This window comes from Camellia sinensis, chromosome 2 (assembly GCF_055761805.1).
Source record: "Camellia sinensis isolate YWXY chromosome 2, ASM5576180v1, whole genome shotgun sequence".
Taxonomy (NCBI): Eukaryota; Viridiplantae; Streptophyta; class Magnoliopsida; order Ericales; family Theaceae; genus Camellia; species Camellia sinensis.
The window spans coordinates 48,955,813-48,983,277 of record NC_138962.1 but is presented as its reverse complement, the minus strand read 5'-3'; the positions used below and the strand labels follow the sequence as shown (position 1 = coordinate 48,983,277).

General features: G+C 36.0%; 1 protein-coding gene across 2 annotated transcripts; it reads right to left on the bottom strand.

Moving 5' to 3' along the window:
- Window positions 1-93: 93 nt before the first annotated feature.
- LOC114279401 (protein FAR1-RELATED SEQUENCE 6) lies at window positions 94-4,116 on the bottom strand. Of its 2 annotated transcripts, none has more exons than XM_028221630.2 (5): window positions 3,949-4,116; window positions 1,080-3,336; window positions 905-991; window positions 602-751; window positions 94-499 (listed from the first exon to the last, which is right to left on the bottom strand). In XM_028221630.2, exons 2-5 carry the CDS (start codon window positions 3,330-3,332, stop codon window positions 383-385), a joined length of 2,607 nt encoding a protein of 868 aa, XP_028077431.2. In that variant the 5' UTR covers window positions 3,333-3,336; window positions 3,949-4,116; the 3' UTR covers window positions 94-382. The 2 variants fall into 2 exon arrangements, with proteins under 2 accessions (XP_028077431.2, XP_028077432.2); XM_028221631.2 differs by having other exon boundaries at window positions 240-527.
- Between the last annotated feature and the right edge of the window lie 23,349 nt (window positions 4,117-27,465).

Genomic DNA, 27,465 nt, shown 5'->3' with positions numbered 1-27,465 from the left:
TCAACAATTGACCGTTCTTGTTACTTCCAAACACACACACACACACACACACACACACACATATATATACAAAAAGAAGCAACAGGCTAGCTCTTCACAAAAGCTCCATTTACTTAATAAAGGTACCCGGACAGGGATGTCCAACATGAAACATTGAAGTTACAATATCTATATCCAGCACTCCATCAGATTCTGAACCTGAATCAGATGAAGAGTCCAACGAGAGAAAACACGAGAAAAGTCTCAACCATAGTTAGCATTTACATCAAACTTTCAGTGACATTAGCAAGTACATCAAACACTTCAGTGAACATTGTGCAGTTACATCATCAGATCCAAATAGCTTCCATGTTTGTGCATAATCTTCATCACAACTAATATGTCAACTTTTTTCACTTTTACCATTTTCATGCAATCTTGGATTTTTAGCTTGTGCATTCACCATGTGGATGAAACTTGATTGTCCTGCCCTCCAATATGGAGATGGATGATTATGACCCTAACAAAAAAGTGAAGGAAGATACACGCTGTAATCAAGAAACTTAATTTTGCTATAAGAGCTAGTAAAGCTTTAAACATAACCTATGGTCAGAGTGGGTACCATGAATGGGTGCATGCCAAACCCTTGTAGCATATTATTCTGCCCAAGATGTGGTCTCATTGCAGTGATGCTTGGATGGCCAATCACGTTTGGCAACACCAAGTCATAACTGATTCCACCAACAAGTTGTGACTGTTTCATTCCAGATTTCTGCATTGTATATAAACAGTAATCCAACATCCCCCAAAATCATTATATGTGCACATTATATATAACTAACTTTACAAAAGAAGCAAACTGGCAAACCAAAAATATCAGCCTATTAAATTGCTGTTGTCTAAATGCATATTACATAAGACTTACATTTGGGTGAATAGTTTCTTGTGTACCAGGGGCAACAAATCCAATAGTTGAAGTTGTACCGTGCAAATTACCATCATCATTGTTATTCTGCGAAACGTGAAGCAAGAAATGTTAGCAATGAAATTGAGTAGTATTCAAACAACAATGAAGCAATATAATTTATCACTACTATGACCTTCTCTATATTTCCCTCAGTAGTTGTGGTCTTCAGCTTCTTTTTTCCTTCCTTTTTTTCCTTGATAACTTTTTCAACCTTGGATTGCTTCCTCTTGCACGGTGGTCGCCCCTTTTGACGAACAGTCAATGGATCAAGTATGTTTGTGCTTCCTTTTGAAATTACAATACCATCCCCTTGTGAGGTTGACTCATTATGAGTAACCATAGAAACATGTTTATTGCTTCCGGAAACAACTTCAACTTCTTTGAAGTCCTCTTTTAGTTCATGTAAATGTGCCATCACCTTTTCACACCTATATTCAAAATCTGCTGCCAAATCGGCAACCTCATAGAAGGCATTGCACATTTTATCATAGCGACGTGCTTCAAGTTTGAGAGACGAGTTGTCATAACAGATTCGAACTTTAGTGTGCCTCCTTTTTACATTTTTGTTCCATCTTTTTAAAATGTATTTGTTTGGTATTCGATGAATCCCCCTTTGCAAAAATACCATAATTTGATGTCTGCATGGTATTCCCTTAAACTCAAACAACCGACAAGTACAATTAGCTTCACTGGTTTCTTCTTTAAAAGAAACATTGAAAGTTGCACGCTGAAGACTTTCTTCAAAGGATACATCTTGTTCAACTTCATATTCTACAAATCCACCACCTTCTTTACGTGAAGACAAATAACAATAAATCTTTCCTATTAACTCCTGCTGAAACTCTTCAAATTTTGCCATCGTATAAGCACTCTGAAATTGCTTCTCTAACTCATAATGTGTTATGCATGGGATGTACGAGTTGAAAGATTTAAATTCTTCACTATTTTCATTTTCCACCTTTTTTGCCAAAGCATTGTCATATTGCTCCAAAAACTGTTTCAACGTGGTCTTCGAGTTGATAAACTCATCAAAGAACGTGGGCATACTTTCACTTTGCTGTATGGCTGACATTCCTGCCCAAAATAAATCTTTTACAAATGCAGGCACCCATCGATGCCTCTCATCATACAACCCAAGTAGCCATTCATTGGTTTTAAGTTGATGATTCTCAATAAACTTGGCCCAATTTTCTTCAAATTCTTCCTTCGTTAATGAGTCATAAACTACTTTTTGCATACACAATTGCATGGATTCATATTGTTCATACCCACTCAATTTCTCGGACAACTTTTTCATGATATGCCACAAGCACCACCGATGTCGTGCATTAGGGAAAACAATCTCTATGGCCTTTTTCGTAGCTATGTCATGATCTGTAATTATTGCAATTGGAGAACATCTATACATGCATGCAAGCCAAGACTGGAATAGCCATGTAAATGTTTCTGTGTCTTCATGTGAGATGAGTGCACACCCTAACAACATCAATTGCCCATGATGGTTCACCCCTACAAAATGAGCAAATGGCAAGTCATATTTGTTCACCAAGCATGTTGTGTCAAATGTAACCACGTCACCAAATTCTTTGAAAGCCGCCCTACTCCTTGCATCGGCCCAAAAGACATTCCTTAGTCGACCCTTTTCATTGAAATCCATTGCGTAGAAGAAATCTGAATTGTCAACTTGCATTTTCAAAAAATAATCGTGCATTGCAGTAGCATCTCCTTCACCAAGCCGCAAGTGTCCAGTTTTTTTGACAAATTTTTTGCAGTCCTTCTCTAGAATTGGCATATTCTCATGCCCCCCTGCCTCGCGCACAATTGAATTCGAGTTCTTGTTCATTCCACTATCAATTCCATCATTTAATTCAAGTCTCCCTTTCACATGCGGTTGAAGTATCTTGTTGCACTTGTAAAACTTACATTTGCCTGGACTCAACTCGTGGTTGTGGTCAAGTACAAAGGAGTTCAATACCCACCTGTCATTGGGGCGCAAAACTGCATTAAGACCAGCTTTGCAACCCGTTTTTGTTTGCTTTCGAAGTCTAATTGAGTTGCTTGGTCTGATCCTTGGCTTACCAGCACGATTACAGGAAACACTTACATACTTCGTCTTCCCATCATCACCCTTTTTACAGGTTCTTTTAGACACGGAAAAACCATTTTGCTTGGCATATCTTCTGTAATAGTTATAAATCTCATCAATGGCGTTAAATTCCATTCCCAACTTGGGGTCCTCAACATTGTCTTCTGCATTTTCCATTTCCCCCGTTTCATTCTCAATATTTGCTTCATTTAGCTCCACACTTCCTTCATTCATTTCAATCTCAATAATATCTCCATCCACCTCCACACTTGAACAGACGCTTGCCACTTCTTCTTCCATGGAACTAAAATATTAAAATAAAAAAAAACAACAACATTAATAATAATGAAAAAGAATTCCCACAAAAATTGACCAAGACTCACTCAGCCACCAAAGAATTATCTGCCAAAATTTTTAGTTATACTTATTTTATTAACAACAGGAACTAAGCCCCAGTACATATTCAAATCTACAACCTTGGATACAACACCACAATGCAGAAAATTTTAGAACAAATACAGATTTCATACTCTACCATATCCACATTACTGTTATGCAGCATGCATTGGACATTCCATAGCAGGGTGGAACAAAACAACACATTCAAGAGAAGCAATTACTGCATTTATTCGAATAAAGTCTATATAGATTTAACAAGGTAAAACAGTATGAATCTGTTAGCACAAATTCAGTGAACTTAATTTCAACAAAGAAACAACAACCCAATCATCAGCAAACCCATTTCTATAGAATCATGATGCATAAGAATCAGTAGGGAGATTATGTAGTAGGATGGTTATACATAACATTTATCAGTGGAATTCAAAGAATTCAAAGAAGATATGGAGAATATATAACACAGAATCTGGGAATTTTTGAAGATAAAAAAAAAGTAGGTATTTTCGACATTACATACCTTCAACGGCGACTATGATGGCCGATTGAGATTCAGGCGACGGCAGTAGGAGCTCCGGTCGGCGAGGGTTTCCTGAAAAAAGCGTGCGCGCGAGATATAGAGAGAGAAAAGAGAGTGGGATTTGGGATTGGGTTCTTTTGTTTGAACCTTGTTAGTTTTTTTATTTTTTAATAATTACAATTTCTTTAATAATAATCAGTATATTTTAGTTTCAGTTTTTTGAATTTAATTTTTAAAAATTGAATTTTTTATTTTTTATTTTTGGTGAATATTTTTTAAATTTTAAATACTTTTTTCATTTTTTTGAATACACCTTACTTAGATGCATCTAAATAATAAATTATTTGTGAAAATATATTTTACAAAATTAATAAATATACAAAATATAAAAAAATGTACTGAATTATTATTTTTTTATATTTTTGGTATTTAGTGAATTTTTAAAAGTTTTTTTTCACAAATATTATATTTTCTAAGTGTATTTATGTTAGGTGTGTCTAAAATTTTTTTAAAAAAAATTACTTAAAATATTAAAAAAAATTTAGTGAAAAAAAAAACAAAACAAAAAATGAACAAGTAAATTTTTTTGAAAAGTGAATTCTAAAAATTGAAAACAGACAAAGTGAATTTTATTTTAGACATTATAGTTTTAAATTGAATAATTTAAATTCTACATTTTTTTTAGGGGGATTTTTTTTAAGGTCCATAGTATTAAGATTTTATAGTATAAAGGACATTTAATATTTTAATAATGTCTAAGGTCCCTCAAGTTGATCTAGAGAAAATTCACGTCACAGAGAAAATTGGTCTAGAGAAATTCTAGGAAGAATTTCTTTGGACTTTCTAGAGAAATTTTAAAAAAATTTCTGACTTTCCCTAAACTTTTCACTGTAAATTTCTCTGCCCTCTCCTTTTCCAAATTTCTCTGCCTTCCATATACTTCCCACTCTCTCAAAGAAATTTCTCTGCATTTCACAAAATTACATCTCCAGAGAAATTTTAAATTTCTCTGCCCTTCGTGCCTCTCCTGGACTCAACACTCCAGAGAAATTTGAAAATTTCTCTGACTTCACCGGCCTTCAATTTGCACATGTGAATTTTTTTTAGTGGATCAGCACAAATAAAACTGAAGGAGAAAGAAAACAAGAGATATTATCAGCAAAGCAAAGATAGAACACAATTACATGATGAATTTTTTTTTTTTTTTGGAATGGAATTTGCCTCTTCACCAGAGATTCATTTGATCACATATCAACCACTTCTTATGCACAAAGTTGGTGTCATTTAGTGGTCGTACGTGTTTGGATCCTTCAAGTATTTGTTGTAAAGCCACTTGGATGTGTCGAGAGCATCTCCATTGCTTTGCACCGGATACAAATTCCTACTGCTTTGCCAATCCTTTGTAAGCTTAATCCAATCCTTCCTCCAATCTTTCATGCAAAAATCATCACCCTTTTCCGAACTCTCTGTCAGAAATTTGAAATATATGGCTGCTCTGGGGCCATAGTAATCTCGTAGAAGCCCACTCCAGTACTTGTTTCCTAGAAGAGAAGAAACAAATGTATCAATGTGCATCATATGAGCATTTTCCTAATGATAAAGACAACTTAATTAAGTCTGGTAAAAACAAATTTTCACATGTGCCTCAAATTTTCTGAAAATCTCAAATTGTTAAAATGAATCCAGAGAAATTTGAATTTTCTCTGGGTTTGAGTGAAGAAGCTATAAAGATTTGAAATTTGAAATTTGAAATAAAAAAGTGAAACAGTTGTAGGGGTATTTGAAATGTAAATGTTGTGACTTCCCAGAGAAAATCACAAAAACTCAGAGAAATTCATTGATAAATTTCCAGAGAAAATCACAAAAACTCAGAGAAATTCAAAAAAAGATACTCAAAAAAGGACAAATTTAAGGAATATGTTCAGTAGATCCTCATGTTCTACATCTTCATGTACTCCACTAACAAAAATGACCCCACCCTCACTTGTTGTAGGAATTAAAACAATTAGTGGAAATCAAATTTCTTCAAATTGGTACAAAAGCATTAAGAGAATAAAATCTACTCATGATTATGTACAGTTATGAACTCACGAAAGATTAAACTTTAAATTATATAAAAGTAGCATGTCATAACAAACACTTTTATGAGATTTTCAGAATTATTTATTTATTTTTTTTGATCAGCGAGATTTTCAGAATCATATGAATAAAAAAATTACAAGAAGGGAAAAAGATAAAAGCAATGTTTAATGTATGTCGTTTTAGATTCACTAACTGAAGCAGTGTTCATGGAAAATTTGAAAAGTTTTTTGAATTTTAGTTTCTGTTAATTTTCCTGCACTTTCTCAGCAATCAAACAGATTTCATTGACTTCTTTTGAGCAATCTTCTCCAAGTTCACCAAAATACTTCAACAGCACAATTGCTTGCTCCTCCTTCCCCAGCTTCCTCCGCTGTCGTAGCTCCTCCATCGATGATCTCTGCACCACCACTTCTCTCCCAAGCCCTAATAGCTTCCTCTTCAATGAATCGCCCAATTTACTAGTGTTGCTTCCATTGTTGTGATTATTGGTTTTCTTTGATTTCTTGTGCTTTGTTTTCATACCCAAAATTGCTCCTCATGTTACTAGGAAATATGAAGTAATTGATCAATATGTTACTGTAGCAGATAAGGAGGAAGTGAAAAGGAAGATGCGGGTTTCCTTACCTGATAATTATACTGAGAAGCTCTGTGCTCAAAGAAATGGCACTAAGGAGTAAGATATGGAGATTCCTGAAGTTAAGGATAATAAACCTAGAAAACAGCTTGGAGAGAGAGCTTTATAGCAATGGCGAACCTCAGCGACACCGAGTCTTCGTTTCGGCGCTCTCGCTCCACTGTGACTCCATTCTTCTGTCCTCGATTCGCTAGAGTCAACAACATAATGATCATGAGATCGAGATCGATGAGTTGATTTGAGAGAGTCAAATTTCTCTGTAATACATGGGTGTGGGGTTGAGGGACCTTAGACATTATAAAATAATATTGTGGATCTCTTCCATTACTAAAAATGAGAGAGGGACCTTAGACTAATTTTTCATTTTTTTTTTTGGTGACATATTTGATTTGCAAGATTAATGTAAAGGAATTAATAATTTTTGAATGGAGATTTTTTTTTTTAGGGTCCCTAGCATTAAGATTTTATAGTATAAAAGACATTTAATATTTTCATAATGTCTAAGATCCCTCAACATCAATCCAGAGAAAATTCAATCCTAGAGAAATTATCTTCCTAGAGAAATTCTAGATCTATCCCAGAGAAATTTTGTTCTCAGAGAAATTTTGGATCTATCCCAGAGAAATTTTGTTCCCAAAGAAATTCAGAATCCATCATCAGAGAAATTCTGCACTTCTCTATAACTTCTCTGTCTGTTGATAAGTTCTCCTCCATATTCTCATTATTTGATAGCTTCTCATCACTTTTCTTATCAAACTCATTCTTTGAAGCAACAATAGCCTTCTCTGCAGCTTGTCCCTTGGGCCTAAGAGCTGGTGAGGATAATTTCTGCTATGTTGAAGTTGGAATCTACTTTGGCCACTCGTCACATCTTCGTATCTTGCCATCCTACAATAATAACACCTAATCTAGGTTGAATAAGGGTTTTACAACAAAAAACAGAGTACTAGAAGTAGAAGCATCATAAATAGATAACTTTTCCAAAATAATCAAAAAAATAAACAAATGCTGAGAGGTGGGTCTGTACTCATCACAAACATCTAACTTGCACTTCAATAGTAGAAGAAGTCTGCAAAGCATCAAGGATAAATGATTTGTTTGTACTCATTTTCTTCACTGCATCTCATCATATGAGATAATATCATAAGCTTAATAACAATTAATGTACGAGAGTCTGATCATGAAGGTTGGTGAAGAGAAGGAGATCGGGAAGCAAGGTTTGAAGAAGAAGCTTGTCAAGGATGGTAAAGATTGGGACACTCCTGATAATGCGATGAAGTTGAAAGTAAACTAGTAATTCATCTAGGGACCTTCAACTACAAAAAAGAAATATTGTGGATTTCTCCTATTACTAAAAGTTGGAGAGGGATGTTAGACTAAATTTCACTTTATGAAATTGGTGTAGAATTAGTTATCCATCTTTTTTTCTTTCTTTTTTTTCTTTTTTTTTTTTGAGGGGGATTAGTGTAATACATATTTACTTCTGGTTTATTGTTTGTTTTGCAAATCTGAGAAATTTTAATATGCACCCTGTCACGCCCTAAAAAAAAAACATTAAACCCATCCATATAGAGACATGCATTGATACGTAAAAGGTCCACATTCATCTATTCCTCAAAAGTATTTCATTACAAAAGTATTACATGTTTACAACAAAAGCAAATGCCCTACGGACTTACAGCTTTCCAAGTTAACACTTGGTTACAAAAGAGAGTACTAATTTAATTACACATTAAGTTCTTGGCTTGAAACTATATGTAATACAATCAAGGAAAATAAGACAGCCAAAATATGTCCGCCTCTAGCCTCCCAAGCTATGTCCTTAGAGGTGGCATGCTACCTGTACCTGAAAATGATGTCCTCTTATAGGGTGAGCCACAACCCAGTAGAAATATACTAAACCAACTATGAACAATGACTAAGAGATTAGCAACTGGTAGATGGTCAACACTTACACTTCCATTTACATCTTATTACAACTCCATGACGGTTAAGTCTAGGTTACAATTCACCTTCCATTTCTTATTCAACTTTGAGTTTGAAAACAAGGTTCAGTACTCTGGCCAAAACATTTGATGAGATTATAGGTCATCACTAGAACATTTTCGAAATTCAAGGTGGATACACATTTTGGTGTTGTATCAATAACACATAAACTACTTCCATACTTCACAAACGATGATGATATACATTTTAGTGCTATATCAAATCAAACAAACTTTTCAATAGATAAGCATATGAGCTATACCACTACTACAACAAATAAGCATATGAGCTATATCAATACTTCAACAGATAAGCATATGAGCTATATCAATACTACAACAGATAAGCATATGAGCTGTATCAACATTCCAATAGATAAGCATATGAGCTGTATCATCACTACAATGGGAGAGCATATGAGCTGCATCCCTGGGTCCATCCCCCATCTTCCCTTAACCATTAACCGGTTTAGAGGTACATCCCCCATTTTTCCCCAAATCGTGGAGTACATCTCCCATCTCCTCCCATACACAAGTAATGCATATAAACACAGAATCACATACGTAATCAATCAATACATAAAGTTAATGTATTCTATCTACTGTCTACACATAATGTATATAAACACATTGGCCATATGCACAATCAACCAACACATAAAGTTAATGTATTCTATCAACTGTCATACTCTATGACACATCCAATTGATTAGTTTTAGTTTGCCTAATCATCATGCATTGTCTACAACATTCAACACTACCCTCCACCGGTAGCCCAAAACAATTATTTCTAAGCAGGAAATAAATGCACAAGTGGATAATATATCAATATTTCAACTAGATGAGCAATAAAAGATTCGACTACACTCTTTAGTCCCATACATTCCCAATTTCAACATTCTCAATTCAATTCCTCGTTTTCTTCAATTAATTATATGCATTAATTAATTAAACCAATTAGGGCAAATTACCATAATTCACAAAACAACCCTAAGGTTCCATTTCCATCAATGTCCCAACATTAATCTCATTTCTCTATGCCTAACATACATATAAGTTTATATATCTAAAACCCCAACTTTTGTAAAATTACACAAAGGCCCAAGCTTTCTCAAAATTACCCAACAACCCCCAACATATCAAAATGCTAAAATTCAAAGACAAAGCTCATAAGATGGAGTAAGTTATCCCTACCTCGAATGATGGGACTCAACGAAGGAGATGAAGAAACAGAAATGCTCCAAATCCCGAAATTTTTAGATTAAAAGATAGCCCTCGACGATCAACACAACTTTTGTAAAGGCCCAAGGTGAGAAAACAACTCATACTAGATCAATCCTAAGAGAGAAGTTAGGGTTTTAGTGAGAGGAACTCTCAAAATAGCTTTTTGGAAAAGTAAGAGAGAGAAAGGATGTTGAAAAGTGAACAAAAAGGTCGGATCTCGGCTTTATATAAAAGTTGCCCCACTCGAGCAGCAAAATCCTCGCTCGAGCATCACTCATAGATCCCCGCTCGAGCATCTACCACTGCAGACGAAATACTGGATGGGTGATTTCCCCGCTCGAGCGCCAACACCCCTGCTCGAGCGGACAAGCAACAACAGAGTCCCGCTCGAGCGTCAAAAGGGCCGCTCGAGCGGAGAGACCAAAAACTGGGCAAAGATTTTACGTTTTAAAACACAACCAACTTATTCCCAACTTGCCCAACACAACCCAAAGCTTGAACACACAGAGAAAGGGATAGAAAGAGGATAAGACAACAGCACCCTTACGAAACCGAATCCGGATTACAGTTAAGCACGAAAGGGAAAACCGAGATCGCTATACACCCCTTTGAAAATGGTGCATCATATGCACCTCAATTATGACATTTTTTCTTTTTAGTTTTGATTAATTTTCTTTTTTAGTTATGACATTATTTTAGTTATGCCTCATTTTGTGTTTAGTTATAATAATTTTTTTTTTCAAAGGTATGACTCAAAAATTATGAAATTATGCCATTTTATTTTTTAATTATAAGGTGTATACCGTAGTGTTTCCCTTACAATACATATGAAAATATATAATCTCAAACATAAAAAATATTATTTATATAAATAAAAAATTTATACATAATTTCTGCATGTAATAATATGGCTCAATGTAGGTCATTCATTTTAAATTAAAACATCCACAAAAAATTATATTTATTTATTAAAATGATATTGTGATATCATTCTTATAATATTTTTTGTGTGAATTTTATGTATAAGTAACATTTTCTTAGTCTTTAGCTATGCCATTAGATAATTTTTTAAACTAATAATATGTTTTATTTAAATGATAGTATGTTGGTATTTATACACCAAACAATAATTTTATTCATTTTTAAATAAAATTGTTTATGAAGAGAAAATTGGTGGTCAATCAAATTAAAAATAATTATTGAATTATTTAGATTTGTAAATAAGGTCCCGTTTGTTTGAGTGAAAAATATTTTTTGTATTTTTTTAGTGTTTAGTATAATAATAAAAAAAAATCAACAAAAAATATTTTTCATAATCAATCAAAAACAAATCTATTTCAACAAAAAATATTTATACTTTTAAATAGAAAAAAACTTTTTATGATTAAACTTTTACTAATGTCAAAGAATTATTGTCGCTATCCTCACCTCCACCACTACATAACCATTACCACGACCATTGTCACTATTACTGTTACCGCCCCACCACCATGCCAGCATCCTTATCTTCACATTGGTTCCACCACCACCGCTAAACCTAAAAAATATCATTTTAAAAAAGGGTAAAACATAGTTTCGAATAAAAAAATGTTTAAAACAAGGCATCATAAATAAAGACTTTGGAAACGAAGTAAGAATTTTATTAAGCGGGAGTAACACTCCCATTTAGATGGTGAGGTTTTGCGAGAAAAGGGAAAAAAAAAAAGAATAATAGAAACTCCTTCACTTATTTACACGGTTAAGTAAAGTAAGGAGTAGTTAGAGATTATGAGAAAATAACTTTCACCAAAATTGTGTTTTGTTTCTGACAAAAAATGAAAAGATTTTGTGAGAAAAAAATGAGTTTAATGAAATTTTTTTAGAATGTCAAAATTATTCCACAGTGGAAGAAGCTGGGAAAATAGATTACTAACATAGAAAGTTATTTTGGAAAAATGATATAAAACACTTATTTTTTTTATATTTTTCTCTTATTTACTACATATCAAAACAAAATAAATGATGAACAACATTTTATTGTCTTTTATTCATCCAAACACCATCGTAAAAAATCATAATCATTTTTTTTTTTTTTTTCACTTACACTTTGTTTGGTTCACTACAAGAATTTTCACTTTTGGCGACTAAATTTTTTGTCAGCAAAAGTCACTATTTAGTCGCCGAAGGCTTTTAGCGACAAAAATATTTGGTCGCAAAATTAGTTGGGGGAAGAATTGTCGGGAAAGATCATTGGCGACTAAAATTATTTTAGTTGCCAAAAGGTTTGAAACAAAATTAAATATCATATTTTTGGCGACTAATTTTTTTGTCGCTAAAAGTTCAATTATTTTTAACAAGTAATCATTTAGTCGCGGAAAAGAATTTTAGCTACTAAATATATTAGTGGCCTAAAATAAATAACAATGTTTTGGCTACTAAGATTTTAGTCGCCTAAAGTCAAAAAAAAATTTTGCCTACTAAAGGTTTAGTCGCCTAAAGTCTTATGTTTTTAGCTACTAAGATTTTAGTCGGCAAACATTTTATGTTTTGGCTACTAAACATTTGGTCGCCTAAAGTTTCACATTTTTTTGCTACTAAAGTTTTAGTCGCCAAAAGTTTTTTTTTTATTTCTTCAGCTTATGTTTTTTAGCTACAACATATTTTAATCGCCATATGTTTGATTGATTTTTGCTACAAAATATTTTAGTCGCCAAATGTTTGATTTTTTTTTGGCTACTAAACTTTTAGTAGCCAAAACTATTTTCTGAATTTTTTTTTAGCTACTAACAATTTAGTCGCCAAAAACATGCTCTTATGTTTCATCGCAAAATTATAATTTATTTACAACCTGTCTATATTCCATGCAACTTGTAATATGTATATAAACAAAACAATACATATACTATCCATCATTTAACAATGTAAAATAATCAATCATCCCACAGTCCATATTACTTCCAACCATCCAAAAATGAATAATTTTAAATATATATATTCCATACAAACCAACTATTGTCCAAACTAAAATTATATTTCCATACAAAAATCCAACTTGCTATATACAAAAAATATATTTACTACCATGCGATATGGCCATTTGGCGTGGTACAACTTACCATCATAATCTGTACCACGACAAAAGGTGATTTATATGTCACGCCAGCAACTATCAGTTGGATTATAAAAGTTATATGTATCAGTAATGCTAATATTCACAAAAGCAGAGGAAGACATAGCTAGCAGGATTATACAAAAGTGTCAAGTGTCCTCCATAAACAAAAATGTAGACTATCCACAAGTCCATGCCAAAAGCCATCTACAAAATAAAAAAATTGCACCCATTACAAAATAGCAATTCATTCAGACATAGGAAAAATGTTGTAATAACATGCATTTAAGGTAGAACAATGTATAAAAACTTTTTTTCGAAATACAATCATGTATGTATCATGAAAGATTATTCCAAACTTGATTTCAATTTACAAATAATACAATTTTTAGAAACATACCTCTTCATAAAATAAATTTTTATGAGTAGAATGTTTTGGTGGTAAATTTATTTTAACTCTTCTTCATTCTCATTTTCCTAGTCAAAGTAAAATGTTTGAGTAATCTACGGGGCTATCTCTATAACCATATCATGCTTTCTTAATACGTTTACCGCCCGAATGACTTCCGTGTATGATGAAACAATGGCATCATTTACAATGAAAATGTTGAACGTTTATTGGATGTCAAACTCTCCCTTTTTCGAATAAGTTTAAGTCATTTCCAGCTCTAACTCCCAAACTACATGTGCTAATGACATTCCGTTTGTTGTCACAAGTCCTATATATCATGGGGAAGCTGGCCGTGACATCTCTACGGTGGTTCCGGGGCTTTTTCGCTCCCTTAACGCCCTTTTTCGGTTAAGTTTAAGGCGTTTTCGGCTCTAACTCCTAAAAACATATCGGCTCTGACTCAATGCATCGAAGTGTGCATTTGGAGTTGGATCTGGTAAGTTCTTGGGATACTTGGTGACCAGAAGGGGCATTGAGGCCAGCCTAGATCAGATCAAGGCCATCCTAGAACTAAAAAGCCCTACATCGGCGAAGCAAGTACAGATATTTACTGGAAGGGTTACAGCTCTGAATAGGTTTATAAGCAGAAGTTCTGACAAATGCAAACCCTTCTTCAGCTTAGTGAAGAAGGCCACAGACTTCTTATGGACAGAAGAGTGCGAAATTGTCTTGGCCGACTTGAAGAAATATTTGACCACGACTCCAGTTCTCTCAAATCCAGAACCTGGAGAGGAGCTATTCCTGTACTTAGCGGTTTCGGAACATGCGGTAAGTGCAGTGGTAATCCGAGAAGAAAAAAAGGAACAAAGGGCTGTTTACTACGTAAGCAAAACCCTAGCTGATGCAGAAACCAGGTATTTACCCTTGGAGAAGTTAACGCTGACTTAGTAATGGCTTCAAAGAAGCTGAACCATTATTTTCAAGCCCATAAAATTGTGGTGCTAACTGAACATCCTTTGAAGTCCCTGTTGCAGCAGGGAGATCTGACAGGCAGAATAGCCAGTTGGGCCGTGGCCTTGGACCAGTATGACCTGGAATACAGACCTAGAACAGCAATCAAAGGCCAAGTTTTGGGCGACTTCGTGGCCGAGTTCACACCAAGAGCCATCGTACATCGGGCTCCGTTGAGCCGAGGTGAACGATGTCCAAGCGAACAAAGAGGAGCCCAACCGAGGGCAACGGAACAAAGGAAGGAAGAAAAACTCAGGCCTTGCAGCATTTACATCGGTGACTCCTTTAGACTGTTTGTTAATGAGAGTTCAAATCAACAAGGAACGGGGGCAGGAGTAGTACTGGTATCTCTAGATGGACAAATACTAGAACAATCCATTTGTTTGGGGTTCAAGACCTCAAACAATGAAGCAGAGTATAAAGCACTGGTTGTAGGACTGAAACTGACAGTAGCAGTAGAAGCAGATGATGTGATAGTCTTCTGTGACTCTCAGCTTATAGTCAACCAAACAATAAGTGAGTTCGCAACCCAAGATGCAAGGATGTCAGCCTATGTAAAGGAGGTCAGCAGATTGGTGGCCTTGTTTCAGAATTGCCGACTACAGCAGGTTAGCCGAGATGATAACAGTTACGCTGATGCCCTAGCCAACCTGGCTAGTGCAATATAACCTGGAAAGGCAAGGACGATAATGGTTGACTACTTGCCTGGTCCAAGTATAGAACCACTGAACACAGAGCGCGAAGCAATGTGTGTGGAGATGGGACCAAGTTGGATAGATGCAATAATGGCATTCCTTAAACACGGGAAGCTACCCGATGACTAAAAAGAAGCATACAAGATCAGACTGAAGTCGGCAAGATTCAGTTTGACCCTAGAAGGACACCTCTACAGAAGATCATTTACTAGACCCCTTCTGAGGTGTGTGCATCCTGCACAGGTTGAAGATTTTCTGTACAAGATACATGAAAGAATATGTGGAAGCCACGCTGGGGGCATGTCACTTACCTACATGGCCATTACTCAGGGGTACTGGTGGCCCTATATGCAGAAAGATGTTGAAGCTTATGTGAAGAAGTGTGAGAAGTGCCAAAGGTTTGCACCTTTGATACATCAACCAGCAGCCGACTTGAACCCAGTATCCAGTCCTTGGCCATTTGCCCAATGGGGGATGGATCTTGTCGGAAAAATACCTCAAGCAACTGGACAAAGGAAGTACTTAATAGTGGTAACAGATTATTTCACCAAGTGGGTAGAAGCTGAACCCCTTGCTAAGATTCGAGACATTGATGTGAAGAACTTCATCTGGAAGAACATCATTACTTGGTTTGGGATTCCAAGAGTAATAGTTGTAGACAATGGAACACAATTTGACAGTAAGCTAATCAAAAACTTCTGTGCAAAGTTCAAAATCAAGAATTACTTTTCGACCCCAAGTTTTCCTCAAAGCAATGGACAAGCAGAAGCATCTAACAAAGTTATTTTGGATGGGATAAAGAAGAGGCTGCAAGCAGCAAAGGGAAAGTGGGTAGATGAATTGCCCAGTGTACTTTGGGCATATCGGACTACGCCGAGAAGATCAACGGAGGAATCCCCGTTTGCCATGGCTTATGGCACAGAAGCAGTCATTCCGCTGGAGGTCGGCATCCCAGGGGTCAGAACCCAGGCAATGGAGAATGGAACTAATGATGTATTTTTAGCCTGAGATCTAGATTTTCTAGAAGAGAGAAAGGAGAAAGCAGCAATTCAGCTGGGGACATACTAGCAGCAGCTTGCCAAGGCTTACAATAAAAAGGTGAACCCACGAGAGTTCCAAGTTGGTGACCTCATCCTGCGAAAGGTCGTCGGCAACAAGAAGGATCCCAGAGAAGGCAAGCTTGGCCCAAATTGGGAAGGACCCTATAGAATCATCTCGGTCTTGGGCAACGGGACATATCCGCTTGAGGATTGCGAAGGCAAAGAGCTACCAAGACCCTGGAATATTTGCAATCTGAAATTTTTTTATCATTAGACTTTCTTGTTCTTTGTTATTAGCCGAAGTAATAATAAAGTTCTAGCTTGATTTTTTACACTTATGACTGATAAGATACTTGACGATGTCTCTGGAATACATGCATAATGAAAACCCAAGTGGAACTTAAGTTCACATTAGGGGGGCAGAGAGTTTGGAAATGGTTCCTGGAAAGGTAGAATTTACAAACGAAAATTAGTTTAACGCTTGTTGAACTTTAAATTTACAAGTTGAAGTTAAACCGAGGTTATGTTTAACGCTTGTTGAAATTTTAAGTTTACAAGTTGAAGTTAAACCGATGTCATGTTTAACGCTTGTTGAAATTTTAAGTTTACAAGTTGAAGTTAAACCGATGTCATGTTTAACGCTTGTTGAAACTTAAGTTTACAAGTTGAAATAACACCGAGGCCGTGTTTAACACTTGTTGAAATTTGAGAAAAATTTACAAGTTAAAGTTAAACCGAGACCATGTTTAACACTTGTTGAAATTTGAGAAAAATTTATAAGTTGAAGTTAAATCGAGATCATATTTAACACTTGTTGAAACTTGAGTTTACAAGTTAAAGTTAAACCGAGATCATGTTTAACACTTGTTGAAATTTAAGTTTACAAATTGAAGTTAAACCAAGGTCATGTTTTACACTTGTTGAAACTTGAGTTTACAAGTTGAAGTTAAACTAAGGTTGAAGTTACAAGTTGAAGTTAAACCGAGGTTATGACTAAAAGAAAATTGGTCTAAACACTTGTTGAAATTTGTTAGAAAAATTTACAAGTTAAGACCAAGGTTGTATTAAAAGAAGTACTTGTGTACTTGCCAAGGTAAACCATTGGTTTGTATCACCGAGGTATATCACCCAGAGGAAATTGTACAGATAAGGTGTATGCTTGAAAGCATGCAAAATTATTCTAAGTACAAAATCATGCAAGAGTCATACAAAGGAAATTGTATTTGCATTCAGAAGAATCAATTCAAAAAGAAGAGGGCACTTCGGCCTACCAAAAGAGTAGTTGTTCAGAAATTACAAAAGTGGCACTTCGGCCAAATCCAAACTTATATTGATTCAAAAAGTAAGACAAAGTACTAAGTACAAAGAAAAAAACCAAGACTATTGGGCATCAGCAGTAGGATGGGGCTTCGAAGACATTTGAGAATTATTTTCGGCGTCCTTCTCAGCAGCGAGCTCGGCATTGATCTCTTTGAGAGTCTGGTCGATGCTCTTGTCGGCAATGGGCACGTCCGATGTTGTCTTCTCAGGAGTAGCATCTTTGGAGACCTCTTCACCCTCCTCATCCTGAGTCAAGTCCAAGACTTACTCATTCAGAGTAGGGGACTTGGCCCCAGCAGTCTCAGCATCATTCTTCTTCCTCACCAAAGCTTCATCCTTAGACTCAGAATCGTCTTCAGATTGGCTTGGAGTAGGGGGGAATGGAAGGGGGAGGACATCGGCATTCTTGAAGGAGGAGTCCTCGGGGACATCAAGCTTTTTGAGGGTAGCCATCTAACCAAGGGTGAAACCCTTGTTGCATGCCTACTTCACTTGCTTTTTGTAGTCTGTCGTGACATCGGTCACCCCTTCATTGTATGCCTTTGCATCTGCGGCGTTGATCTCGGCAGCTTTTGTGGCCAAGGCATCTTGTAGTTCTTTTTGGACCTCGGCCATCTTTGCCTCGGCCTCTTTCTTTTCAGCCATGAGGACCTTGACAATGGCCTCGGCAGCATCAACTTTCTCTTCGGCTTCATCTTTAGCCTTGATGGCTGCCTCGGCCTGATCTGACAAGGTCTTCATATTTCCCTCGGTCTTTTTGAGGGTCTTTTGCAAACCAGAGACCTTCTTGATCTTGTCGGCCAACTCCTTCCTCATCTTAAAAGATTGCATTGAGAAGGAGTGGGCGTGCTGGATTGCTTGAAGGAAAATGGACAGAGCAGAAGTTATTAGAAGTTCTAAAAGTATGAAAGAATAGAGAAAGAAAAATACAAAGTGTAAGAGACTTATTTGAACAGAATGCTGGAGCATCAGAGCGAAATTTTCATACTCGCTTATCTCAGCATTTTGGTTAAGATCGTTTGGAAAGAGCAAAGCTGTAGAAAGGGCGACGCCGACTTCGAGATCAGTCGCACTGTCGCCAGCTCTGACCGGCTTGTCATCAATGGAGATCGAAGAGGCCCAGGGGGCATCTGGCTTCATTGGCCTCGAGGTTGTTGCCGACTCAGACCTTGGCCTTTTTGACCGAGTGGATTGGGATGGTTCGGCCTCGACGGGCCTCTTCTCGGCGGCGGAAGTGGTCTTTTCACTCTCAGCCAATTTTGAAATTGGCAAGGTGTCCTCAGTATCAATCTGAGTTATCGTTGCCTTTGGCTGAGCCTTCTTCAGCCTTTTTTGTTTCGGCTTTGGTTTAGGCTGAGATAATGCTGCTTGAGTGTCAATGGTGGTAGGGATGTCGGCCAAAAGATCCTTTGCGACTGTTTTTTTGCAGCCCATTTCAGCGGCAATTGCAGTTTGGCGCCTTCGTCGGCGTTGAGATGGAGGGATTAGCTGTAGAGCCGAGGTAGATGGTTGTTCTGCTGGATCTGAAGTTGACCCCTGATCTGGCTGAGATGATGAAGTTGTTTATGGAGTTGTGGCGGAAGGAAGAGACTTGCTTTTCTGCTTCCTTAGGACATCGGGAAGTACCGACTTATAGGTCGGGATGAAGTCGAGCAGTAAAGGAGCTCTTCGCTTGTGGACTGGCAAGTCCAGCAACTTCTTAAGATCCTTGTTGGGAAAGAAGGATTTGCGGAAGTCTTTTGGTGGTTGTGGAAAAACTACAAGAAAAACAGATGTTAGAATATATGGAAATAACGAAGTATTAAAGGCTTGAAAAAATATAGCACTTGGCTCTTACCATTACCCTCTACGAATACTGTTCGGCTGAGAGGGTAGAGGTGAAGGTCGTAATCTGGAGCAAACTCCCAGTTGCCCGAGACAATGAAGTAATCATCCCCGGCTCCCTTGCTAGAGTCTGGGAGGTCGGCAACAAGTTTGTATTCAATAGACCTCGGTTTGAAGTAGTAGACATAGCCTGTTTCTAATTTGAGGCCACACATGGTCTAGCAGTATTGGATGTCGGCTAAGGTCACCCTAGCATTTTCTCGGCGTGCTAAGGCTATGATACCATTAATGACTCTGCATGAGTTAATGGTTAACTGCATTGGGTTAAGCTTGTAATAATGGAGGACTTCTCGGAAAAGGATGTCTAGTGGAAGCCTGAGTCCACACTCAATGAAGGCAACGACCGGGAAGGGCATGGAGCTGACTGTGGGCATAATGGAGTCGTCCTCCCCAGCCAACCTAAGGTGAACGTCGGCTGGAATGGAAAACTCCCGCCTAAAGTATTCTAACTTGGTCGGGGTGTCTACCCTATGCTTTCACATACCCATGATGTCGGCTTGAGGGGAAGGTGTAGGATTTCAGAATGAAGTGTTTTGTGACGGTTTTGAAGGACCTCGGCTAAAAACTAAATGTGAGCTGGGGTAAGAATTTGTGGGGATTTTAAGGGAAATTCGTTTCAGTTTTTCTTAAAATTTGTGGGTTTTACAAGCAAATCTCAAACCTAGATCTATGGAAATGAAGATTGAAGGCACGAATCTGGAAAAAACACAAAAAACAGAAAACAAGAACTTATTTCAGAATCAAGAACAGTGATGAACCATCAAGAACACTGTGACAAAGTGTGCACAAGGGTATGAGGCCAAGAACAGTGGTAAAAGTGAACAAATTTGTGAGCAGTGTGTGTATTCAAAGACACGAATTGGGCAAAAGCAAAATCGTAAAATAAACGTGCTCAGATATATGATTTATAAATCAAGAACTTGAGCAAAACAGCAATGGCAACGAATAATAAAGTAAAGCTTTTGAAGAGAAACACAGGCTGATAAAGGAGGAATAAGTAACTCACCGAAGAAAAATGAAGCCGGCGTTGAGTTCGCTGAAGTCAGACGACAACAGCAAAACGACAGAGCGGTGAAAACTTCGCCAGAGGGGAAGACTGGAAGCGATCACAGGGCTTGCGAGCTTGAAACAATGACGGATCTGAGAAAGTAAGAGAGAGAGAGGGTTTTTTCGCAAAAGTGATGATGAAGAGATGAGAAAACGAGGAGAGACGGAAGAAGTTTTGTCAAAAACGCGAAGAGGCGACAAAATGCAATTGATGTGCCTCAAACAATGTGTTTGTCAGACGGCGCACGCAGGCACAAGACGACTTAATGGCGCGTATCAGACACGGTCCAGTGGAGGGGGACACGTAGTAAAAGCGGCTGAATTGCAATGCATGACAGCTAATACGCGTGTTGAAACTATTGGAGTTCTCAATATAATGATGCAGAAACCTCGGCTAATAGGACGATCTCGGCTTAAACGAACTTGGTTGTTAGTTCCAGAACATTGATGAAAGCAAACTGTAGGTCTTGATTGTATTAAAACGATAAAGTTATGACTTCGGCAATGAATGATAGAGCAAGATAGCCGACATGCTATACAATATGACGGTATAGGTTCCATCACCTCAGGATGCCGAGGTAATAGAACCTAGGGGCAGTTGTGGGGACATATTTTCTGAGTGCCAACATGTAGCCAAGGTGACGCCGAAGTGTCAGCTGAGGTGCCACGTGTCCTGGTCATGACGCCGAGATGATCTCGGCTAGGCTGAGGTTATCTGCAAAGAAACTAGAATCCGGGATAAGCGGATAAGGGACAAGAGTTCTAGAATGGGAGAAGACTTCAGTTTGGGTAAAGATAAGACTTTTAGAGAGTTTATCCTAATCTTACTGGGAGTCCAAGATTAACAATAATCCTAAGTCCATTAGAGCTAGGCTTCTATTGGGACTAGGATTGTGTTGGCTATAAAAGAGAGGCACCCCCATGGATTTAAGGTACGCAATTTATATTTTGAATAGTGAGTTAAGCACTTTTGCTATCTTTGAGAGATAACTGACTTGATCATCGGAATGCCCCCAAGTGGACGAACCACTGCCGGAATCTCTTCTTTCTGTTGCAGGTCGTTCGGGACTAATCTATTCTGCCAGTGCTCTCCAGCTAAGTACTAATTTGGCAGTGTGGTCGAAAATTGACACACACAAGGTATATGTCACGCCAGCAACTATCAGTTGGATTACAAAAGTTATATGTATCAATAATGCTAATATTCACAAAAGAAGAGGAAGACATAGCTAGCAGGATTATACAAAAGTGTCAAGTGTCCTCCATAAACAAAAATGTAGACTATCCACAAGTCCATGCCAAAAGCCGTCTACAAAAAAAAAAAAATAAAAAATAAAAATTGCACACATTACAAAATAGCAATTCATTCAGACATAGGAAAAATGTTGTAATAACATGCATTTAAGGTAGAACAATATATAAAAACCTTTTTTCAAAATACAATCATATGTATGTATCATGAAAGATTTATTCCAAACTTGATTTCAATTTACAAATAATACAATTTTTAGAAGCATACCTCTTCATAAAATAAATTTTTATGAGTAGAATGTTTTGGTGGTAAATTTATTTTAACTCTTCTTCATTCTCATTTTCCTAGTCAAAGTAAAATGATTGAGTAATCTATGGGGCTATTTCTATAACCATATCATGCTTTCTTAATACGTTTACCATCCGAATGACTTCCGTGTATGATGAAACAACGGCATCATTTACAATGAAAATGTTGAACGTTTATTGGATGTCAAACTCTCCCTTTTTCGAATAAGTTTAAGTCATTTCCAGCTCTAACTCCCAAACTACATGTGCTAATGACATTCCGTCTGTTGTCACAAGTCCTATATATCACGGGGAAGTTGGCCGTGACATCCCTACGGTGATTCCAGGGCTGTTTCGCTTTTTCGCTCCCTTAACGCCCTTTTTCGGTTAAGTTTAAGGCGTTTTTGGCTCTAACTCCTAACCTAAATGTGCTAATTACATTCTGTCTGTTGTCACAGGTCGTATTTGTCACAGGAAGGTGGCCGTGACATCTATACACTGGTTCAGAAGTTGTTTCGCATTTTCGCCCATTTAACGCCTTTTTTTGGTTAAGTTTAAGGCATTTTTGGCTCTAACTCCCAACCTACACGTGCTAATTACATTTCGTCTGTTGTCACGGGTCCTATTTTCCACGGGAAAAGTGGTTGTGACATCTGTACGTTGGTTCGGAAGTTGTTTTGCATTTTCGCCTCCTTAACGTCCATTTTCGGTTAAGTTTAAGGTGTTTTTGGCTCTAACTCCCAACCTACACGTGCTAATTACATTTCATCTGTTGTCATAGGTCCTATTTGTCATGGGGAAGGTGGCCGTGATATTTGTATGGTGGTTCGGGGACTGTTTTGCATTTTCACTCCCTTAACGCCCTTTTTCGGTTAAGTTTAATGCATTTTCGGCTTTAACGCCCAAACTATGTGTGCTAATTACATTCCATCTGTTGTCATAGGTCCTATTTGTGACAGGGAAAGTGGCTGTGACATCCGTATGGTGGTTTGGGGATTGTTTCCCATTTTCGCCCCTTTAATGCCCTTTTTCGGTTAAGTTTAGTGCATTTTCGGCTCTAACTCCCAAATTACATGTGCTAATTACATTCTGTCTGTTGTCACAGGTCCTATTTGTGATGGGGAAGGTAACTGTGACATCCGTATGGTGGTTCGGGGGTTGTTTCGCATTTTCGCCCTTTAACGCCCTTTTTCGGTTAAGTTTAATGCATTTTTGGCTCTAATTCCCAAACTACGTGTGCTAATTATATTCTATCTATTGTTACAGGACCTGTTTGTGATAAAGAAGGTGGCCGTGACATCCGTACGGTGGTTTGGGGTTTGTTTTGCATTTTCGCCTCCTTAATGCCCTTTTTCTGTTAAGTTTAAGGCGTTTTTGACTTTAACTCCCAACCTAAACATGCTAATTACATTCCGTCTATTGTCACAGGTCCTATTTGTCACGGGGAAGGTGGCCGTGACATCTGTACGATGGTTCGAAAGCTATTTCGCATTTTCACCCCCTTAACGCCCTTTTTCGGTTAAATTGAATGCGTTTTCGGCTCTAACTCCCAAACTACGTGTGCTAATTACATTCCGTCTGTTGTCACAGGTCCTATTTGTGATGAGAAAGGTGGCCGTGACATCCGTATAGTGGTTTGGGGGTTGTTTCGCATTTTCGCCCCCTTAACGCCATTTTTCGATTAAGTTTAAGGTGTTTTCGGCTCTAACTCCCAACCTAAACGTGCTAATTACATCCTGTCTGTTGTGATAGGTCCTATGTGTTTTTTTTTTTTTTTTTAGTTTGAGGCATGCTAACTACCCATCTCCTCACCAATCTCATCATTGGTTGTTGTGATTTGCGGCGGCAGCGGTGGCGGTGGCGGTGGCGAGCGCGCGGTGGTCTGCGCTGAGGTGAGGTTGGGTAGGGGTGTTCGCGGATCGGTTTTGTGCGGTTTGCGGTCTGGTTTTGACCCGCCCGCATCTATGCGGTTTGGAAAAAATTCAACCCGTAACCGCCCTCAGTGTAGTTTGCGGTTTGTGCAGATAGGGTTTGTAGATGTGCGGGCGGTTGTGGACGGTTTGCGGTTTGCACTTTTTTCTTTAAAAATTAATTTTGAAGTTTTTTTCCCCATCGAATTAGGCATCAGATTCATTTTATAGATTTGTGATCATTTGATAACAATTTTCTAATGAGTTTACAAATAAAAATTGAATATCAATACATTAAATGAAAGTACTCAAAACAAAGAGACACTACACTAGCATTTTTGCCATGAAAAAAATGTATATCAATGCATTAAAGGTTGTACTCAATTAGAATTGCCAATTCAGTAATCAATAATCAAACTAGAAGCTCCATCGACCACCAGAAGAAAAATTTTATTAGGAAAAAGTGGATGAGTCACCAATGAAAATCATATAAGAAACCAAGTTTAGGACTTGATAATTCTACGGCATTAAGAAAGTTGAGAAATACTTAGAAATAAGAATCCTACTGTCATAGAGAACATAATGGTGGTTCTGTTAAAGTTACAAAGTTGGTATATAAAAAAAAAAAATAATAATAATATTTAAAGTGCGGCGGTTTTTAAATTTGTCATATTTCAAACCGTATCCGCCCGCATTATGTTTGCGAAACCGCCCATTTATATGCGAGTTGGGCGGGTTGGGCGGTTTGGATAAACCATTGCCCACCCCTAAGGTTAGGTGAGGTATGGTGCTGACAGAATCTATGTGTGTGAGAGAGAGCACCAGATGTGTAAAAATAAACAGGCGCCAACATTCATTCATTTCCCTCTATTTCATTCAACCTATAGCGACAAAACTACTAATTTGTCGGCAAATAATGACAAATTTTATTAATGGCAACCAAACCATTAGTCGCCAAGAGTGAATATTGGCCGACTAAGTTCTTGGTAGCCAAAGACTAACAGTAAACATGTCTGTTTTGGGTTGGAAACAAAATACATATATAATTAATAACAATTTGCGACTAAATATTTTAGTCGCTAATTGCTTTTTAATCCCTTCAAAATTTGAAATCTCCCTCCAAATATTTTAATTTTTTGGCGACTAAAATATACTTTTGTCGCTGAAAATATACTTTTGGCTACCAAACTTTTGGTCTCCAAAGATAAAAAATAATAATAATTTTCTTTTCATTCGGCTACTAAACAATTTTAGTAGCTAAAACTAACTATACGGTTACTAAAATATTCTTTTGTCGTTGAAAATATACTTTTGGCGACTAAACTTTTGGTCGCCAAATATAAAAAATAAATAAATATTTTTTTTCATTCGGCTAGTAAACAATTTTAGTAGCCAAAACTAGCTATAAGGCTACTAATTTTTTTTTTAAGTCACCAATTGTGATATTTTTAGAGACTAAATTTTTTTTAGTCACCAATAATCAATATTTCCAAACTAAAAAAAATTAGTAGCTAAATATTTGACTTTTGTCGACTAATATTATTTTTAGTCATCAATTCTACAACTTTTGGCGACTAATTTTTTTTTAATCGCCAAAAGTGCATTTTGTTGTAGTGGTTTGAGTCATTTGGAGAGAAAATTAAATTTTTTTTAAGAGAAATAGATTTCAATCCCTTATTTAGATTACCAAATATGAGAGAAATGAAAAGAAATAGAGAGAATCTATGTAATCTTTATTTTCAATCTCTCAACAAATAGAGAGAAGTGTCGAGAAATGAAACCAACAAAATATTATTTTGTTATAATACTAAAATTACATTTTTAAATATAAAACAAGCAATAGAATTAGATTGTTTAGAATGATATAAATAAGTATATTTTTTGATTTTTTACAAAAAATATGCAAAAAAATAGAGAGACTTATCTATATTCTATATTTTACAAAAAATATGCAAAAAAATAGAAAAATATGTGACCCAAATAAGTATACTTATCTAAATAAGTACCCTTTTTTTTAAGGGCATTTACACACAAATCATAATGTGGGATAATTTACAAAAGTCAAAAAATCAAAAAATTATTAAAAAAATCAAAAAGTCTATACTATTTGGGGAAAGCTTGTAGGGGAAGCCTAAAGGGCAAACTTTGAATTCAACTACCTAAAAGTTAGAAAGTTAAAAGTCAAAAAGTTAACAAGGATAGAATGGTCATTTTGATTTTATTATAATATTTTATTACACATCTTTTTGTAAAAATTCAAAAACTTATTCCAAACATACATATTTTTTCTCTTGTTTTTTAGCCAAAAAATCAAAAACTGCACTTATATAGCATATTACAAACAACCCCGCGACTTTTTGGCTAAAAAAAAAAGTGTATGTCTGGGATAACTTTTTGACTTTTTTAAGAAAAGATGTGCAATAAAATATTGTAGTAAAATCAAAATGACCATTCTACCCTTGTTGACTTTTTAACTTTTAACTTTTTGACTTTTAGGTAATTGAATTCAAAGGACAAAATAATAATTTTGCCCACTAGGCTTCCCTCACAAGCTTCCTCCCAAACAGTATGAATTTTTTTGATTTTTTTAAAAAGCTTTTGTAGGTTATACCAAACAAAATCTTTGAACCTTTAAAACTTATTAAATTTTTAATAGTTGGAATTATCCTTCAAATAATGATTATTCATCATTTATGATTATTTATAAAAGAACATGATGATTTGACATTTATTTTGATTTTCAAAATTCTAAAACATCAACTTTCAAATTGAAAAAACTAAAAAAAAAAAAATTATGTGCAATTTGAAAAAATTGAATTATTTTTTTGTGCAAAACTGAAAATTTTGTATCTATAAAAGAGTATGATGATGAAACATTGATGTGCAAAACTAAAAAAAAAATTTAAAATTGAAAAAATTGATGTTCTCAGGTTTAAAACTGAAAAAAATTGATAAAATTCTCGATTTTATTGGATAGTAAATCAAACTAATAAGTAGAAAGATAAAAACATTTAATCTCATATTCTGTTTTTTTTCACCAATTAGTAAAATAATTATCTAAAACATTAACGTTGTTAGTTTTAAAAATTAGAAAAAATTGATAATATTCTTAATTTTATTAAATATGACTTATTAGTTCAAAAAAATCTTAAATAAAACCTAAATTATCATGACATTTATAAATAAAACTTTTAGATAATTAATTAAATTTTTTATTATTATTTAACTTAACCCAGCAAGATAAGAAAAAAAAATAAATATCATTTTTTTCTCTCTCTTCTCTATTCAAACAAAATGAAAAGTATTATCTGTCCTTTTTTATACCCATATAAAATATTTAACAAAACCTTTAAAATTCCTAACATTTTTCCAAACTTAAAAGTTGTCAAACCATTTAAATCATTTTTTTTCCGTCTAAGTTACCAAATATAGGACTGGTTTGGCATTCCTCAAAAAATCTAAAAAATCAAAAAATTACTAAAAAAGTTAAAAAATTATCATTATTTATCAAACAAATATAAAAAAATTAGTTTTACAAAAAAAAGTACAACTTACATGTGACATGAGTTGTACTTTAGCTGCCAACTGTTTGTACAAAGGGAAGAGGGGAAGAAACAAATATGACGGTGTTGTTCGGCCCGTGGGAGCCTATCACGGGTCCCGTTTT

Coding starts and splice junctions, on each gene's coding strand:
- LOC114279401 (XM_028221630.2), bottom strand. CDS start 3,332: ATGGAAGAAGAAGTGGCAAGCGTCTGTTCAAGTGTGGAGGTGGATGGA. Junction 752..904: donor AAGAAACTATTCACCCAAAT/GTAAGTCTTATG, acceptor TATACAATGCAG/AAATCTGGAATGAAACAGTC. Junction 500..601: donor TTGGCATGCACCCATTCATG/GTACCCACTCTG, acceptor CTTTTTTGTTAG/GGTCATAATCATCCATCTCC.